The sequence below is a fragment of the Lycium ferocissimum genome, unplaced genomic scaffold (assembly GCF_029784015.1).
Source record: "Lycium ferocissimum isolate CSIRO_LF1 unplaced genomic scaffold, AGI_CSIRO_Lferr_CH_V1 ctg8016, whole genome shotgun sequence".
NCBI lineage: Eukaryota > Viridiplantae > Streptophyta > Magnoliopsida > Solanales > Solanaceae > Lycium > Lycium ferocissimum.
The window spans coordinates 17,184-34,444 of NW_026727050.1; the positions used below are offsets into that span (position 1 = coordinate 17,184).

The 17,261-nt window shown below is 34.9% G+C and overlaps 1 protein-coding gene across 1 annotated transcript; it reads left to right on the forward strand.

Moving 5' to 3' along the window:
- Window positions 1–3,321: 3,321 nt before the first annotated feature.
- Window positions 3,322–9,400, forward strand: LOC132045809 (DUF21 domain-containing protein At2g14520-like). The gene is made up of 11 exons (XM_059436385.1): window positions 3,322–3,878; window positions 5,016–5,092; window positions 5,189–5,272; window positions 5,716–5,829; window positions 5,995–6,081; window positions 6,353–6,492; window positions 6,590–6,677; window positions 7,700–7,773; window positions 8,568–8,755; window positions 8,847–9,112; window positions 9,203–9,400. The coding sequence occupies exons 1-11, from the start codon at window positions 3,701–3,703 to the stop codon at window positions 9,242–9,244; spliced, it is 1,338 nt and encodes a 445-aa protein (XP_059292368.1). The 5' UTR covers window positions 3,322–3,700; the 3' UTR covers window positions 9,245–9,400.
- The last annotated feature ends 7,861 nt before the right edge of the window (window positions 9,401–17,261 follow it).

Below are 17,261 nucleotides of genomic sequence, written 5' to 3' on the forward strand. Positions count from 1 at the left end.
GAAGACTTATGGATCACCAGGAAGGCTTCTTAATATGCAAAAGATTTACGGATCACTACCGGAGAGGAAGACTTTTTTATGTATATATATTTTTCTTATAGGAAGAGAGTTAGTGATGAATACATACTCTTTTTCCTTCAGTTTGATTGGTCTGCCTAAGTCATCATATCCAGCATAACAACTACTATGTGATAAGCTTGTGTGCAATTGGTTGAATCTGTCATTTAAATAATTGGCAACATTTGATTGGTCCTTACATTAATTTGGCATGCTACATCACTTATGCATGTAGAATAATTTTATTGGACCTCAACTTGACTTGGTGCGCCATGTCATTTGGAGCAGATTCATGAAGTCCAACTCAATGACAAGAGGGATTGCTAGGATGGTCAGCACACCCCACCTACAACTCTTGAGTCGTGGGTTCGAGTCACCAATGGAGCAATAGCTCCAACAAAAGGGAATCAAAGGGGAGGGAGGGTTTTTTTTTTTTTTAAAGTCCAACTCAATGGTCCAACCCAATGAAATTGGATTAATTTAAATTCATGCCTTCAACTTAAATAATTAATCTTGATTTGAACTTAATATTTCTTGAATTTCGGAATCTATCCAAATTCAATATAGATTTTAATTCCACAAAATTCATATGTCTACCTTTACACTGATATCTCATCGCTATCGAGTTAATTACTTTTGCAATTATTGCATTAAATCTAATTTGAGTAATAGAGTAATACTGTGATAAGTCGACTAATAGCCTGTTTGGCCTAGCAATTTTAAGGTCAAAAGCGCTTTTTTTTTTTTGGTAGAAAAAGTACTTTTTTGGGATATTTGAGATGTTTGGCCAATATTAAAACTGCTTTTAACTAGAAGCAAAAACAGTTTTCTGCGGTTGGGGAGAAGCAGAAAATGATTTTTATCAAAATCAAAATATCCCTACCATAAATACATATTACCAGGTATATCTGTCATTAATTCGTTAATTTTTAATTAATAATTCTTTTTTTATTTTACGTAGTATAAAATTAGCTTTCACATATGTAATAGACTTTTATAATTTGTGGAATGATTTTGAATTTTATTTTGGTTGAAGATTTTTAGTATATTTAAATCATCGTGTTGATATTATCTCAATATTTAATTTCTTATTTATTTATATATGTATTGTAGTAATTGAAAATTTTAATATGTACTTTTAAATTTTAATTAAATAAAAATAAAAAACTTAATTAAAATCTTTCATAATAGATATTTAAAATAATTTCTCTTTGTAAAATAATCTGATAGTAACGTTCATTGATAATTGTCCTTTTTTGTAATTTGACACTCAAAAGCAGTTTTTTAAGAAAATTAGCTAAACACAATCTGCTTACTAAAAGCAGTCAAAAGCACTTTTTAAATGAATTAGCCAAACAAAAATTGTTTCTCACCCAAAATACTTTTTGAAAAGCACTTCTTAAAATAAAGTAGTTTTTAGCCGTTAGGTCAATCAGGCTTTAAGTCATAAATCTTAATTATCCACAATTCAGCCCTCGTGTTTTAAATAGTACCACATCCACCTTTGTTTCCGGCTCTAACTGATTGTAGGAATCTTCTAATTGGAAGGTGCAACCCATTTGGCGTTATTACGAGGGTTACTTTGCTTGTCAGCATTATCGAGAAGTTGACGAATTCTTCATCAATGCTAAGAGCTATAATCTCACTGCATCTTCCATGCGGCTGGTTTGCTTTCGTTCGAAGATTGTGTCGACATTTCTTGCATCAATCCAAACTCACATACATCATCAAAGCTTTGGTGTCAAGACTTGGGAATTTGTTTGAAAATGTTGGACACAAGGAAATGTTTACTTGGCCTTACGTTAAAGACTCAAAATGTAGAGAGAGCAGAGCCAGAGACAGAGTCAGAATTCGAATCTTGTGGGTTCGGGATCCTAATTCTTTAAAGATACTGGGTTCTTAATTAATAATTTGTTCATATTTAACAAAAAATTTAATACAAATATATGGTTCGGACAAAAGCTACTAGGTTCGGCCGAACTCACGCCGAAGGGCTATCTTCGTCCCTGAGCAGAGCGCATGGAGAAAACCTTATTGTACGTGATATATATATTTACTTTAAATCATATCAATTATAGTAGTTAAGTGATAAATGAGGTGAGAATGCATAAATAATAATGACTGTTAAATGATAAAAATTTGTATGCAAACACATATTAAAAAATTTAATTTATTTGGTGTAGACACTTATACGGATATTGTTTGTCATATCGTCCAACTATCTTCTCATTAGCACCCCTGATAATACTTCTATTTGTTTTCAATCTTGTTATATGACGAGTATTTGATTGGAGACGTAAATTAACATATATGTGTAAATTGATATTAGTAATTGGAAAATTGTTTTTTATTTTTTTTATTTTTTTATTTTAGATATACGACAAGTTCAGTTCAATATAAACTGTTACAATGAAATTTGTTTTAAGTATCAAGCTTTTCTTTTTGGTAAATGTTTAAGTACCACTACCAAACTGGAGATATATGACATCAATAATCGCAGAAGAAAATTAATAGGAGTAATGAAAATTTGGTTTGATGAAGAAAACTTGATACCAACTTAAATTTTTTTAAAAAGCTTAGTAACTTTAAATTCTTAAAAGTTATATAATAGGAAGATAAGATATCATAACTGTTTTAATTCCTACGTTATAGGTAAATTTTGCTTTTAGTTCTTGTGGTATATGATTTACCATAATTAACCTTAATATATTAAAATGTGTATTTTGGTCTCTTTATGTACAAAATATGTTATATTTGACTATTTATAAAACTATATAACGGTCAAATATGAAGTAACAATACGAATTTAATATATCGCATGAGTAATATTTAAGTAGTGAAACAATTAATAATTGTGATGAATTTGTAAATAGTCACAAGCAAATGAATCAAAAGTGCATAATTCAATTAATTGCAAATTTAATATGGTTAATTAGATATCATACAAACTAAAATTAAAACTTACCGAATAATTGAGGGACCAATAGTGCTATTAACTAGTAAAATAATATCAACTACTCCATCTTGATCAAATAGAGTGTCGACTTAGCTTCTTTTTTTTTTTTTTTTGGTCCAAAAGAGTGTTCATTTATCAAATTAAGAATTAATTTTATTTTCATATTTGCCCCAATTAAGTGCTATGTGATCAAATCCAATACTAATTTTTTGGGGCAGTTTAATCAAATTACCTATTTTTTTTTCTAGCAGTAGTATATTTTTAAGTATATGTAAATGGCTAAGTGGATACTTTTTTTGATCGGAAGGGAGTTTTTGGAAAAGGCAAAAGCGTCTTTCAGACTTTCAGTTATACTTTCTTTTCAACAGAAAAGTGTCTTACCGTTAAATACCCTCCTTTTTCGCCAAACTACCATTCGTCTCCGTAAAACAAGAAGAACATAGTCACATACCTAGAATTCAGTCTTTTCCTCTTCCTGTGTCTAAGTTCATTTTCAACTGATATTCAATCCATTCTGCCTCGATTTTTTTTTCTTTAAAAAAAAAAAAAGAAAGAAAAAAGCTATTTCTATATACATGTTGAAGCAGCTTCAGAAATGGAGGTGATTGAATATTGGTTATTGTTTTCTTGACGTTTCCACGTTTAAAGAATTCGTTGAGTTTTTTTTTTTTTTTTTTCGACTTTTGGATGGCGGTGGAGTACACATGTTGTGAGTCGCAATTCTTCATTCATATAGTGATCATTGTATTTCTGGTAGTGTTCGCGGGAATGATGTCTGGCCTTACATTAGGCCTAATGTCGTTAAGTCTTGTTGATCTTGAAGTCCTTGCCAAGTCTGGAACTCCAAGTGATCGTAAAAATGCTGGTAATTTTCGGTTTCCTCGTTGCGTAACCTGATGTTAAGCTTTTAAATGAAATGATCACACAGATTCAACATGACATTAGAGGAAGTAGAACTCATGTTTCAATTCTCATAGCCACTGATGATCAGAAAAAGAATTTTCAGGTGCTTAGCCCTTGAAAAAAATTCAGGGCCGCACCTGTGTTGAAAATATTATTAAGTAAAAATAGAAGTGTGTTCACTCTAACAACTTAACTTTTCATTGAGTTGCAAAATTTGACACTTGTGCATTGCGTGATCTATTTGTTCAAAATCATTTTGCTTCTATTGCTGAAGTTGGATGCTTCTATTGGTATCCCATCGATTGTGGCGTTTATTAAACCTGAAAAAGAATTTCTGGAAAAGAAAAATTCAGCCAAATACCGTTAGAGAAAATTATTTTCATTTTTGGCAAATACTGAACTGTTTACTTTTCCAGTTTTTGCAAAAGCTGAAAAAACTTGTGTGTTTGGCTGAAAAAAAAAATTCCAGAAAAATCGGAAGAGCTTTTTATAGAAAAATTTCAACAATTTTTAGAAACAAACACCGTGAAGCTTAAGTTTGTTAAACTCCACAAAATTAACCAACAGTCTGTTGATTTGGTTCTATGAAATCTTTTATGCGACAACATAAGTAGTTGGTCATCTGTACTTTGCAGTGAAATATGTTCTTTCTGTGTTGCTAAAAGAAACTGACTACTTTGGCGGAGACATACTATTTCACCAATCTCTATCAACATATTCATACCTAACAATTTTCAACAAAATGTTGACTCAACGTATAACTTGTACTCACCTTTCCATTTTCCAGGTCAATCTTGTCTGTTTGTTCATAAAGCTAACTGATCATTGATCACTTTCAGAGCAACGTTTAGTTTTCTTCTGCTATAATTTTTTTGTATTCTTGGGCCTGATAGGGAAGAAGAGAGAGTTGTAATTACGTTGTTATAAAATCTGTATGGACGCTGGCTGGACCAATTAGTTGCTAAGCGCGCGTAGTTCTCCTTAGTTAATGTGAAATGCAAAGCTTAAATTTTGAAATTGTGAATCTTATTGCCTTGGTATGACGGCATTTACTTTATTGATGCTTTGATTATTTAGGAACTTTCTTTTGTCTTAACAGCCAAGATCTTGCCTGTTGTACAAAATCAGCATTTATTGCTCTGCACCCTACTTATTTGCAATGCTGCTGCTATGGAGGTAAGCAACATTATGTTAGTGTATCTCTTGAGGCACAATTTTCTTGCTCTATCTGGATTTCCATTTAATTGCTGAAAATCGTCTAAATATTTTCAGGCACTTCCTATCTTTCTTGACAGCCTAATTACAGCTTGGGGTGCTATACTGATTTCTGTCACATTGATTCTTCTGTTTGGTGAGGTGAGACTTATTTTTTCTTTTGTTAAGATTGAAAATAATCAACTATATGGGGAGTGGGTGACCTTGCATTTTATCTGCCCTGAATGTATATACATTACAAAAGTCACATTACGTTTTATTTAAGACAAATAAACTGGTTATTGCTAGAATTTATTGTGTTAATCGAAGCTGGTTTATGGTTATATCACTGATTTTAGTCTTAAACTCTTCTTTTTTCCCCACCAAATAACTGCTACTATTAAACTATCTGTTCTACAAGTGCTACTAGATTTAAATATTAAAATTTGATAGATATATATAGAGGAAGAGAAAATAAGAATCCGTGAAATGGGAGATCAAATAGGGCTTGGGTTGTTTACTGAGTAATCTGCATTGAGGATTGATAAATGCACCAAAAGTTGGATTTACTTGCACTGATTGGTTACTATTCTGTGGTTGAGCAGATCATACCTCAATCCGTTTGCTCTAGATATGGACTGGCCATTGGTGCAACTATGGCCCCATTTGTTCGCGTTCTTGGTTGGATCTGCTTTCCTATTGCATATCCAATAAGCAAGGTGAGCTTGTTTATTTTACGAATTTAGTTAATTTTCTTTGGCTTATAAAAGATGGTCTTTTGTATTAGACCCTTTCCGATGTTGACATATCGAACCAAATGCTGATTGTACTACATGTTATTTGTCTAATGTTGGCCTAAGCCCCTTTGTTTCTACTATTTGCAGCTATTGGACTATCTGCTGGGTCATCGAAACAGTGGTCTTTTTCGACGAGCTGAGTTGAAAACTTTGGTACATTTTCATGGAAATCAGGTACCTTTTTAATGGCTAACCAATCATTGTGTTATAGATGTAGTTTTAGCTTGTTCTATTGTTAGATTGAAACTGTTTTCCATTTCTGGTGACATTTCATTGACTTTTGCTCTTTTAAATGCTGACAATTAGAGACTATACTTCTTATTTCCTTCTCTTTCCAGCTGGAAATGTGTTGCATGAAATTTTTGATATTAGATCTTGATCTGATTTCTTATGGCTTCTTGCATTGTTTATGTTATGTCTCCCATTCTATGGTTCATTTCTACAGGCTGGTAAAGGTGGAGAGCTAACAAATGATGAGACAACTATAATTGCTGGTGCTCTGGAGCTTCACGAGAAAAGAGCGGGTGATGCTATGACCCCCATATCTGAAGCCTTTTCTATTGATATTTGCGGGAAGTTGGACAGGTTCTGCATAATTGGAATGTCCATATAGCGAAAATTTGCATGATTCCCAACCTCTCGATCTGTTTCATACTCTATAATTTTTTCCATTTTGGTACAGAAATTTGACAAATTTAATTTTGGAGAAAGGGCATAGCAGGATACCAGTTTACTATGAGCAACCTACAAACATAATTGGACTTCTTCTGGTACTACTTCTCTTATTATACAGTTCTGGCAAATTTTGTGCTCAACACAGTTGCAACCATAGTTTTGCTTAAGTTATTACAAAGTGTGGGAAAATATCTCCACTTACTTTCAATTCACAGTTTCATGTTGCTTTCGACTTGGAGTAAGTTCGTCTTTGCCTTTTCATGACCCAAAAACAATTATAAAATTTCACTGACTGTCTGCACTTCATAAGATACCGGGAAAATAGTCTTTATCCCCAAAAGCAACTTTTTTCTTATCCAGGGTTAACAGTTAGTGGCTATATGAAGCCAAAGTAAAGTCTTCCGTGAGGCTAAAGATGATTTGAGGGCTATTTTCTTTCCTGAAAGTGTTAAGGCCCTGTACTTTTAAGGCCTTGTACTATGTATTGCCCTTGTTTCATTTATTTGCTTTCATTTCCTTGGACACAGAAATATGTGGTGATACAACACCCTGGGGTTCTACCAAAGGATGTTTTTCCCACATGTACAAAACCTATCCATTTCCTTAAATAGTTCAGATCAACTAGTAGACTCCAAAACAACATATAATGCTAAAGTTCACGAAGTGCTGGCTAGGCTAATTGGTATCATACTATGAAATAATTATGACAAATGGTAGCCAATTTATATCGTCAAATTATTTAGATCAACTAGCAGACTGTGGGATTTCACTAGGTATGTTGTTGTTGTTGTTGTAGCAGACTCCAAAATAACATCAATGCCGAAAATTTATACGTAGGAATGCTGAGGCGATTGATACCATACTCTTAACTGATTATGACAAATAGTGGCTAAATTTATATTCTGCTAGCCGAAGTGTCAACTTTACTTTTACTCTAGTCTTTCCAATTTCTCTCATTTTCATTTACCCCAACCAAGTAGACAAGTTAATAACTCCATTTGCTTTGGTATTACAATAAGTCCTTCTTGTACCCCAACAAAGTACATTAGTCGGTAGTTACATTTCTCTGGTAATATAATAAGTCATCTGTTGACATGCTTTTCCTGTGACCTTGTAGGTCAAGAACTTATTAACCATCCATCCACAAGATGAAATGCTTGTAAAAAATGTTACCATCCGAAGGATCCCAAGGTATACTTTATGTTTCTCATGTGCAGATACTATGTATGTATTTGGCTGCATTGTTAAGGTATCGTTGAATGTATTGTGCTAGGATGTATTCTACTGATTCAGGTGTAATTGTTGTCTTTCCATTTAGCAAATCAGGATCTTTTTGACATGGTACACCACTTTTATCTTGTTGATCACTAGCAACCTATAGTGCTTTTAGGTCTAGAAAATTTGTTTCAGAATGCTTTCTTATATGTTGTCCCAGTCCTGTATGCTTCCTTCTTTACATGAAGCTTTAAATTTAATAGTCTATGAATATTGAAAAAACTGTGACGAACGTCCCAGTTATACGAGCCCAGTAAAGCTCCTAAACTGTCAATACTGTTGTTATGAACGAAGAATATATAGTACAAATTGTAAGAGCACTCATCCAAGTTAGATAATCTGCCATTTAGAGATATACCAGTACAATACCCAAAGTGTTCAGGTGTAAACTTTAGATGAAAGAAATACCAGCTAGTAATGTGGCTCATCATGAGAATGTAAACTAGCCAATACTTAAACATGGTTATCTAATATACATCAACTAGGAATTTCTTTCTCCTGCAAACCAATATTTGAGTAGTTTAGTTGTTTCTCTCTCTCTCTCTCTCTCTCTGTGTGTGCGCGTGGGGCTGGGGGTTATTCGAACCTATTAAAGTGGAAGGTGATGATAGTACAAGGTGGATTTCAAATATATACTTACTGCGACAGTTGATCCAATGCCTTTGGTATCCCTCATAAACAAATCATGATTGACCTCTTTTACATTGCAGGGTCCCATATACCATGCGATTGGATGACATCTTAAATGAGTTTCAGAAAGGTCATAGTCATATGGCTGTGGTTGTAAGGGAATGCAACAAAAAGACGGACCAGCCTGCTAGCAATAGCCAAAAGACGGACCAGCCTGCTAGCAATAGCCAAAAGATGGATCAACCTGCTAGCAATAGCCTTGCTGATAGTGAGCATCTTCTGTTTGCTCTAGCTTCTGTTACTTCTCACACGTAAACTTTTTTCTGATATGAACGGTCTGCTTTGTTTTCCCTATCTAGATTCTGCTCAGGATGATGTGAGAGTAGACATTGATGACGAAAGGCCTCCCCCCGAGAAGAGCCTGAAGAGTAGATCATTTCAGAAAGGCAAGAGTTTGTCCAACGGTGGAAACACTTCATCCAGGAGAAATAGGAGCAGGAGGGGCTCGAAAGATTTGTACGCAGACATTCTACGAATAGATGAAAATGATCTGCCAAATATCCCTGATGATGAAGAGGTAGTCGGGATAATAACTATGGAAGATGTTATCGAAGAGCTTTTACAGGTAGAATCACTCAGGATTTTGGATTTTATTGCTTTCCATGATTTTTTTTAGTGTCAAGATATTAAAATGCCAATTGTGTCTTCTGTGTAGGAGGAAATTTTCGATGAGACGGATCATGCAAAGCATTTATAGCAGTAGTTCTTTTGTATTTATTATAAGAAAGTAATGTGTAGTTGCAAAACTTTGTATGTCTAAGAAATTCACTTTACTGGACTGGTGTAAGGACTCAATTACCAGTGTATACACTCGCGGTGTTCACTGGACTGAATATATTGATTTTAGCTGATATCAACAGGACTCTGAATTCTTCCTTACAAATATAGAATGGACAAAATAAGTGGTACTCTAGGGCTGTGCTTGGTATGAAGGCAAATGTTTTTTCTGAAAATTTAGTGGTTTTCTTATTTTTTGGAGTTTGGTTAGTAACCAGAAAATATTGTGCCACAAACATTTATATATAATCTAGACAAACACTATGGAGGACGGAATAGGTGGTGCAGGAAAGGAGGAGTGGGAGGCGGTAAGGTCAGGGGGCGGTGGGTGGTGTGGGTAGATTGAGAAGGTAGGGTGGGGTGGTCTAAAAGGGAGTTTGAATTGCACATTTCCATATGCAATATTCTGTTGGAGTTTCATATGTAAATGTTTTCAACTCCATCACAATGTACTAATATTTTTCTGTATGTTAGCTAAAAGTGTTTTGTCTAAATTCTATTTTCGAATTAAAAAGCGATTAAACTTTGAATAATTTGATATGCGGAAAGTTTCTCGTATTTCACACACTTCCAGTTTATTAAAAACACTTGTAAGCATGAGTTCAGATCCTTATTTTTCTGGAAGTTTAAACAAGTGTCATCAAGTTCCCTTTTATTTTCAACTATTAAGTGTGGATTGAGGTTTTATCAGACAATACCAAAGAGGATTCGAGCATCAATTGATGATTTGTGCATACTTTGTTTAATGCAAATGCTGGAATATACAACTGATTTGAGTAGTAGCATTTTTACAAAAACCGAAATAGAATACTGCAAAATCAAATTGAAAAACCGAATGCATACCCCTAATGTCAAGAACTTCATAAGACTATGCTGGACAAAAGTAATTGAGCCCCAATCAAGCTTTGCATCACAATGTCGAATCATCTTTCGATGAAACGACGGTATGAGGCAAGGAAATCCCATCGGCGTCAATGATACCTTATTATAATATTCAGACTTGGAAGCAAGTTCTTCACCTGGCTTAACCGCTAAGAGATGTGGGGAAAACAGCGCTCTATACTTCTACTTCTAACTAAAGGCGAACAGCCAACATTGCATGCAAATAGCGAAATGTTAATGCCGAGTGTTGTGCGGGCCTTCATTATTGAAAGGGCTAACAGTAGCGCCTTCGTGGGTCATGTCTGGCCTTGATCCAGAAAGAGATTGGCTGGCCTTGAATCGACAGAGCAGAATGACCAGAATTGGACCTATCTGTGATGATACATTGAACAAAACAAAACATTAACAGTTAAACCGTAGTGAATTGCTGAGTGTCAAGATGAGACCCAAACCTCAATCCAGCCAAAGTTCAAAATATAGTTCTGTAGACAGATACCTTCTTCAATAGATACTAGCCCTATTTACACAAAAACAAAGCATCGTTCGAATAAGAACAAGCTTTACTAATAGCAACAAACTTGAGCTGCAAACAAAGTATTCTAAATTAACAAACTGAGAAAGGTTTCCACGATGTCATCAATCTGGACTGGAAGCTGAGTTTGAACAGCAACGAAGTCATCACCAACATGTTTTTTGAGAACGGAGACGTGAAATACTGGATGGATCTTGCTTCCAATTGGTAGTTCAAGCTTATACGCTACTGCCCCAATTTTTTGAAGAACTCTGAAGCAGTGGCGTATCTAGCATAGAAAGTGGGGGTTCAATTGAACCCCTAACTATCGGCGCGAAGCATAAATTTATGTGTAAAAAATTATTAAAATTGTAATAAATTATAGATATGAACCCATAACTTTAAAAATATAATGAGTTCAGTATAAAAATCTTAAAATTGAACCCCTAAAATTTAAATCCTGGATCCGCCTCTGCTCTAAAGGGTCCATAGTACCTCGATGAAAGTTTACATACCCTCCGCTTAGCCACTGAAGTCTTGCAAGAAACTTGCAACTTGAGATATAGCAAATCAACAACAGCAAATTCCCTTTCTCTATGCTTAGAATCATAAATCGTCTTTACCCAATTCTGTGCTGCTGCAATCTTCTCCCTTGCATCCTTGATAACATGATCGCGAGCTAGAAACTGTTGTTCCACTAAATCTATTTTTGCTGTTCCTGGGACGTATGAAGTTAAAGAAGGTGGTTCCTTTCCATAAACAGATTCAAACGGAGTCTTTCTGGTTTTGGAATGAACACTCGTATTATAGCAGAATTCTGCCCAAGACAACCAGAATGCCCAACATTTAGGATGAGAACCAGCGTAACATCTTAAATACATCTCTAACGTTTTATTCACCACCTCAGTTTGGCTGTTAGTTTGAGTGTGGTATCCTGAACTAAAGTTGGATTCTGTTCCAATGAGACAAAACAGCTCCTTCCAGAATACACTTGTAAATATTGGGTCTCTTTCACATACAATAGACCTTGGCATCCCATGTAGGCGACAGAATTTATCAAAGAGAACCTGTGCAATATCTTCTGCAGAATAAGGATGCGAGAGAGCAACAAAGTGAGCATATTTAGATACGCAATCCACAACAACCAGAATAGTCGTTTTCCCTTCGAACTTGGCAGTCCATCTATGAAATCCATTGAAATGTCCTCCCGACTTCGATTAGGAATGGGAAGATGCTGAAGAACACCAGCTGGATAAAGATGCTGAACAATATGTTTTTGACAAACACTACACTCGCGGATAATTTGTTGAACCTCTTTCCTCAACCCCTTACAATAAAAGCTTGCCTGAATACGATGAAGTGTCTTATGAAAGCCTTCATGGGTGCTATTATGGAATTGTTCAATAATCGCCTTTAAAGAGGGAGATTCCTGGTCAAGATAAATACGCCCTTTGAAATACAAAATTCCATCTTGAAAACTCCAAGAACCAATAGCTTCACCATCTTGTACTACGCGAACCAAATTTTGGATTTTGGACCTAGCCGAATGTTCTTCCTTAATTGTTTCTAGCCACCCTGGAACCAGTAAACTAATGGCCTTCAAACTGCTGTCAACATCAGAATTCCTTAGGGAAAGTGCATCAGCCATAGCCACGATATTTTCGTTCCCTTTCTTGCATTCAACAACAAAGTCAAATCCCATGAGCTTAAATAGCCAAAGTCGCTGGGCTACAGTAGAAACTTTTTGAGTCCGCAAGTGCTTGAGACTCTGATGATCCGTCAGGACAATGAATTGTCTACCAAAGAGATAAGGCCTCCATTTTTTAACAGCTAACACTAAGGCAAGTATTTCCTTGTCATAAGTGGAGAGCAACAAATTTTGCCCGTGTAAAGCTTCACTACAGAAACTAATGGGTTGATCTTGTCTCAGAACTGCACCAACTCCTGATCCCGAAGCATCACATTCAATTACGATTTTTTTTGAAAAATCCGGCGAAGCAAGAACAGGGGCTTGTATCAATGCTTTCTTCAAATTGGAAAAAGCTTCTTTAGCAGTAGAAGTCCGCAAAAATCCACCCTTTTTGAGCATTCGCGTAAGAGAATCAGCTATCATTCCATAGTGTTGAATGAATTTCCTGTAATAGTCACAAAGTCCCAAAAACTCCCTCATTGCTTTAGTAGTTGTTGGTTTTGGCCACTTGGCAATAGCTTTAATTTTTTCGGGATCCACTGCAACACCATTGTTAGATATAATATGGCCAAAATACTTAACCGTCGTCATGCTAAAATGACTTGTTTTTGGGTTGACGAACAACTTATGAGTTTCTACAAGTGATAAGACAGCTTCCAAATGCTTTAAATGATCCTCGAAACACCTACTATAAATTAGAACTTCATCAAAGAAAACCAAAATAAATTTTCGGAGATGATCTTTGAGTACCTCATTGATAAGAGACTCAAAGGTAGATGAAGTATTTGTAACTCCACATAACATCACCAAGAACTCATAATGTCCCGGATTTGTCCAAAAATCTGCTTTCTCAACTCTCATTTGGTGATCGCTTGAGAGCAGATTCAATTAAGAGAAAAATTGTGCTCCATGCAACTCGTCTAGTTGCTCGTCAATAACAGAAATGGGAAATTTGTTCTTAATGGTGACTCGATTTACGGCACGATAATCAACACACATCCTCATATTTTTTGTTTGAATTTGAGATATCCCTTCACCCTTCTTCAATACTATCAGCCTTATTTATACAAAAGAAAAAGCAACGTTAGAGTAAGAAAATTGTGCATTAAATGCAAACAAAATAAACTTAACGCAAACAACTATGCAAAATCTAAAACACCAATAAAATTCAACAAAGCTGTCGGCAACTGAACTGCGATTTTATCGTGGGGATAACGTCATGAAAAAAGTTCATAATCAGTTAAAAAAATACAAGCTTCTATTTCTACTCTAGCAAAAGTTACAAATTAGAAATAAATCGAAAACATTAAGGAAATAAAAATACCCAAAGGAATAATACAGAGGTACAAGTGAAAGATATAGAAGAAATTTATCAAAAAGAGAAGAAGTAGGAGACTCTAATCAATAGCTGGTTCGACCTTTTAGGTTCTTAGCATAAACTCATTACAGTTTTGAAATCATATGTTCAATTTGTTTTTTTTTTTTTTTTTTTTTTTTTTTTTTTTTTTTTTTTGCAAGTTTAGTAATTTTTCACAAATGTATCTATACTTCGCGTTGTAAATATTGGGATCAGTTGAACCCATTGACTATGTGTTACATCCTTCACTACTGCAAATATTATTATAGACATTCAGTTTAATTATACAAAATTTAACGACGATGACCAAGGAGAATAGGGATTTCAACAAACATGGGGATTTCGAAAGAATAAACCAAAGAATAAAAAACGTAGTTAATTAAAACGACGCAAGAGGGGGACAAAAGAGATGCTCATCCCCCATGGGTGGACTCAATTCTACAAAAATAAAGGAAAACACAACAAGACATTCGTGAGATTTTAACCTTGGGGCTGAATTTTAGAAAATAACAAGAGACTTGGGAAACCCGATTTCATTTGTAAATGCGCACCCAATAAATATTGTACCATAGGACTCTTTGAGCTACATATATATATTTAAGTAATTTAAAAAAAAAAAATAACATTATTATACATGGTCTAGAAGGAGTATGTTATCACGTGAACCCATGCCCCACATGTAGATCCGCTTCTGCTCATAAACTCTTAAATCTCATTACAAAAAAATAAATGATAGACCACCCTATTTATAATATTAGAAAACCAAGACTACAATAATAACAACAATAACAACATGTCCACCTTAATTTCACAAGTGGGGTGCAGTAAGCGTAGTGTGTGCGACGCTGCTTTACTCTTGAAAAATAGAGATGTTATTTTTCGATGAGTACTCAATTTCGAGGAAAAGAATAGAAAACCAAGACTAGGAACTAGAAAACATATTTGTATATGACCTTGACAAACAAAACCTAGTTAGACATGAATTAAATAAACTATCAAATATAAAATCTTAAATGACTCTGGATTATTAATCTTGGTTTATTTCCAACAAAACAAAACATGGAAACAAAGAAAGAACCTTAAACGATGTGTGAACTTTGCCAAGATTGAAGTGATCAGTGAAGTAGTGAAGTAGCGAGGGTTTAAGAAGTTGGGGCTGGGGTTTATATGAGATGAAAAGTGAGGGTTAAAAATGAAAAATAGGTCAAACTTTAGAGCCCCTTACTATACATCTTTGTTTTTTTGTTTTTTTGTTTTTTTGTTTTTGTTTTTGGGTTTCTTTTCACGTGGATGATTAGTTCATTTGTTTTTGCGAATTTACCCTTGATTTTACCTATAAGTATTTAATGGCCCCCAATTGATAAATTTTGAACTTTCTCAGTTTTCTAAATTGCTATCACTGTACAAAATATATTTATGTTGGTGTTATTTATACGAAGTGAAAAAAAATAATTAGAAACTCCAGGAAAACACTAACAAATTTCATGAACTGTAACATCAAAAACTACACCGGACATCGAAAATAATTTTTTTTTTTAAAAAAGGCAGAAATTGCACCTTAAAAAGTTACATCACACGTTTGAAGTAGACTGAAAATAGCAGAAATTGCAAAAGAACTGCTTCTCGAAGTGCTAGTGCATGTAAAATCATACTCCCTCCAGTCCAAAATAATTGAGGTTTTAAGCTTAGGCATATGGATTAAGAAATTCCCTGACTCCTAAAAATTAAGAAGGTTTTTGACTAAGATACCCTTAATAATGATTTTCTTTTCTTTAGGTTGACATAATTATTATGGGGATATGAGAATGTGTCAAGGGCAAATTTGAAAAAAAGAACAAAATACTTTTTGATGTTGTGAAAACAACAATTATTTTGGACTAACTTTTAGAGGCTAAATCCTCAATTATTTACAACTATTGGGTGATCTGCCAAGGGTGCAGTGGAAATGCTTGATGTTTGGTAACAAAGCTAGACCAAAATCCTCTTTTACAATGTGGTTGATTCTGCAGCAAAAGTTGTTAACATCTGATAGGTTGATTAAATGGGGAATTGAGGCTTCTCCAACGTGTAGCCAGTGTCAACAAGACCCTAAGTCTCATGAGCATATCTTTGTCCACTGCACCGTAGCTAAGGCACTATGGGCTCAAACCTTGCGATGAAGCAACTTTCCAGCATGCAATTGGTAACGATTCGATTTGGGGAAACACCAAATCAATCACAAAAACGCGGAATTAAAGATAACAAGAAATTGGTGATGAGAATTGAAGAGAGGGTTTGAAAATAGAGGATAAAAGCAAGACCCAATGAATAATGAACCTATGAGCAAACCTAAGTATATGAAACCACCCTCTCAATTTGATTCAATTCAAAGAACCTATACTATTTGAAATCAAGGCAAGGGAAATTCAATTGAATCCACAAATGAACAACTCTTCATGAAATCAATGGAAAAACGGTTCAAGACCAACAATGGAATCCACCATTAACTAAGCTAACCCTAAACGAACTATCACTCCTTAGAGTATTCAATACATAATTCATCCAATTTAAGTAAATGAAATGAAAGACAAGCTATATATATAAGCTAAGTGAAGAAGACTAATAGGCAATTACAATGCTATCCTTAATGAAGTAAGGGCCTTGTTTGGTAGTCTTAGTGTAGTTTTTGATTTAAGGATTGACGCTTGATAGCCAAACACATCCCTCCTTGCATAGATGACCCTCTAATCAACTTTGCATGCATGGCCTTCTTGCAATCATAGCCCTCCTTGCGCAAAGTAGCCACTTGCACAAATAGCCCTTTGCCCAAATAGCCATCTTCCGGCCTTGAATCACCCAAGCTTGCAATTGTGGCCACTTTAAGAGGCAAGCCTTGGACCTTGGACTCTTGACTTCTTCTCCTATGCTATCTCCCATAGCTTGAAGGCCCTCCAATGACTCCATTTAAACGCTCCCAAAGCTTCATCCTCCATGAATCCGCTTCCAACACAAATCCTTGAAGAAGTTTGAGTAGTTGAGTCATTTGTGTCATTTAGGATCATATCATGAAATGCTACATCATGGGAGGAGTTTATCTAGTGGGGTACCAGACTTGCAAAGGCCAAAACTCAGTCTGCTCAATTATTCAAGATGATCTTTGCTAAAGCTCATACACAATCCGAATTGAGCGCAACCAGAGAGTATTTGAGAATAAGAGGAAGGAAGTGGAAGCATTGGCCAAGGACTTAGCTTTCTCATGCACTGTGCGGGCACCAGCTGGGCTACAACAGCTGGTTTATAATTTAAAGTTCTAAAACGTTTGGTCTTGATTCTTGTAATGGTATTAATGTGATTTGATAGACCTTAGCAAGTTGTGGGGGCTTTGCTAAATTTGTAATGTTTCACTGATGATTAATAAAAGCTTGTTAGTTACCAAAAAAAAAAAAAAAAAAAAAAAACCTCAATTATTTTGGACTGGAGGGAGTATTTTCTGTAGATGTCGCTAAATTTAACAACTA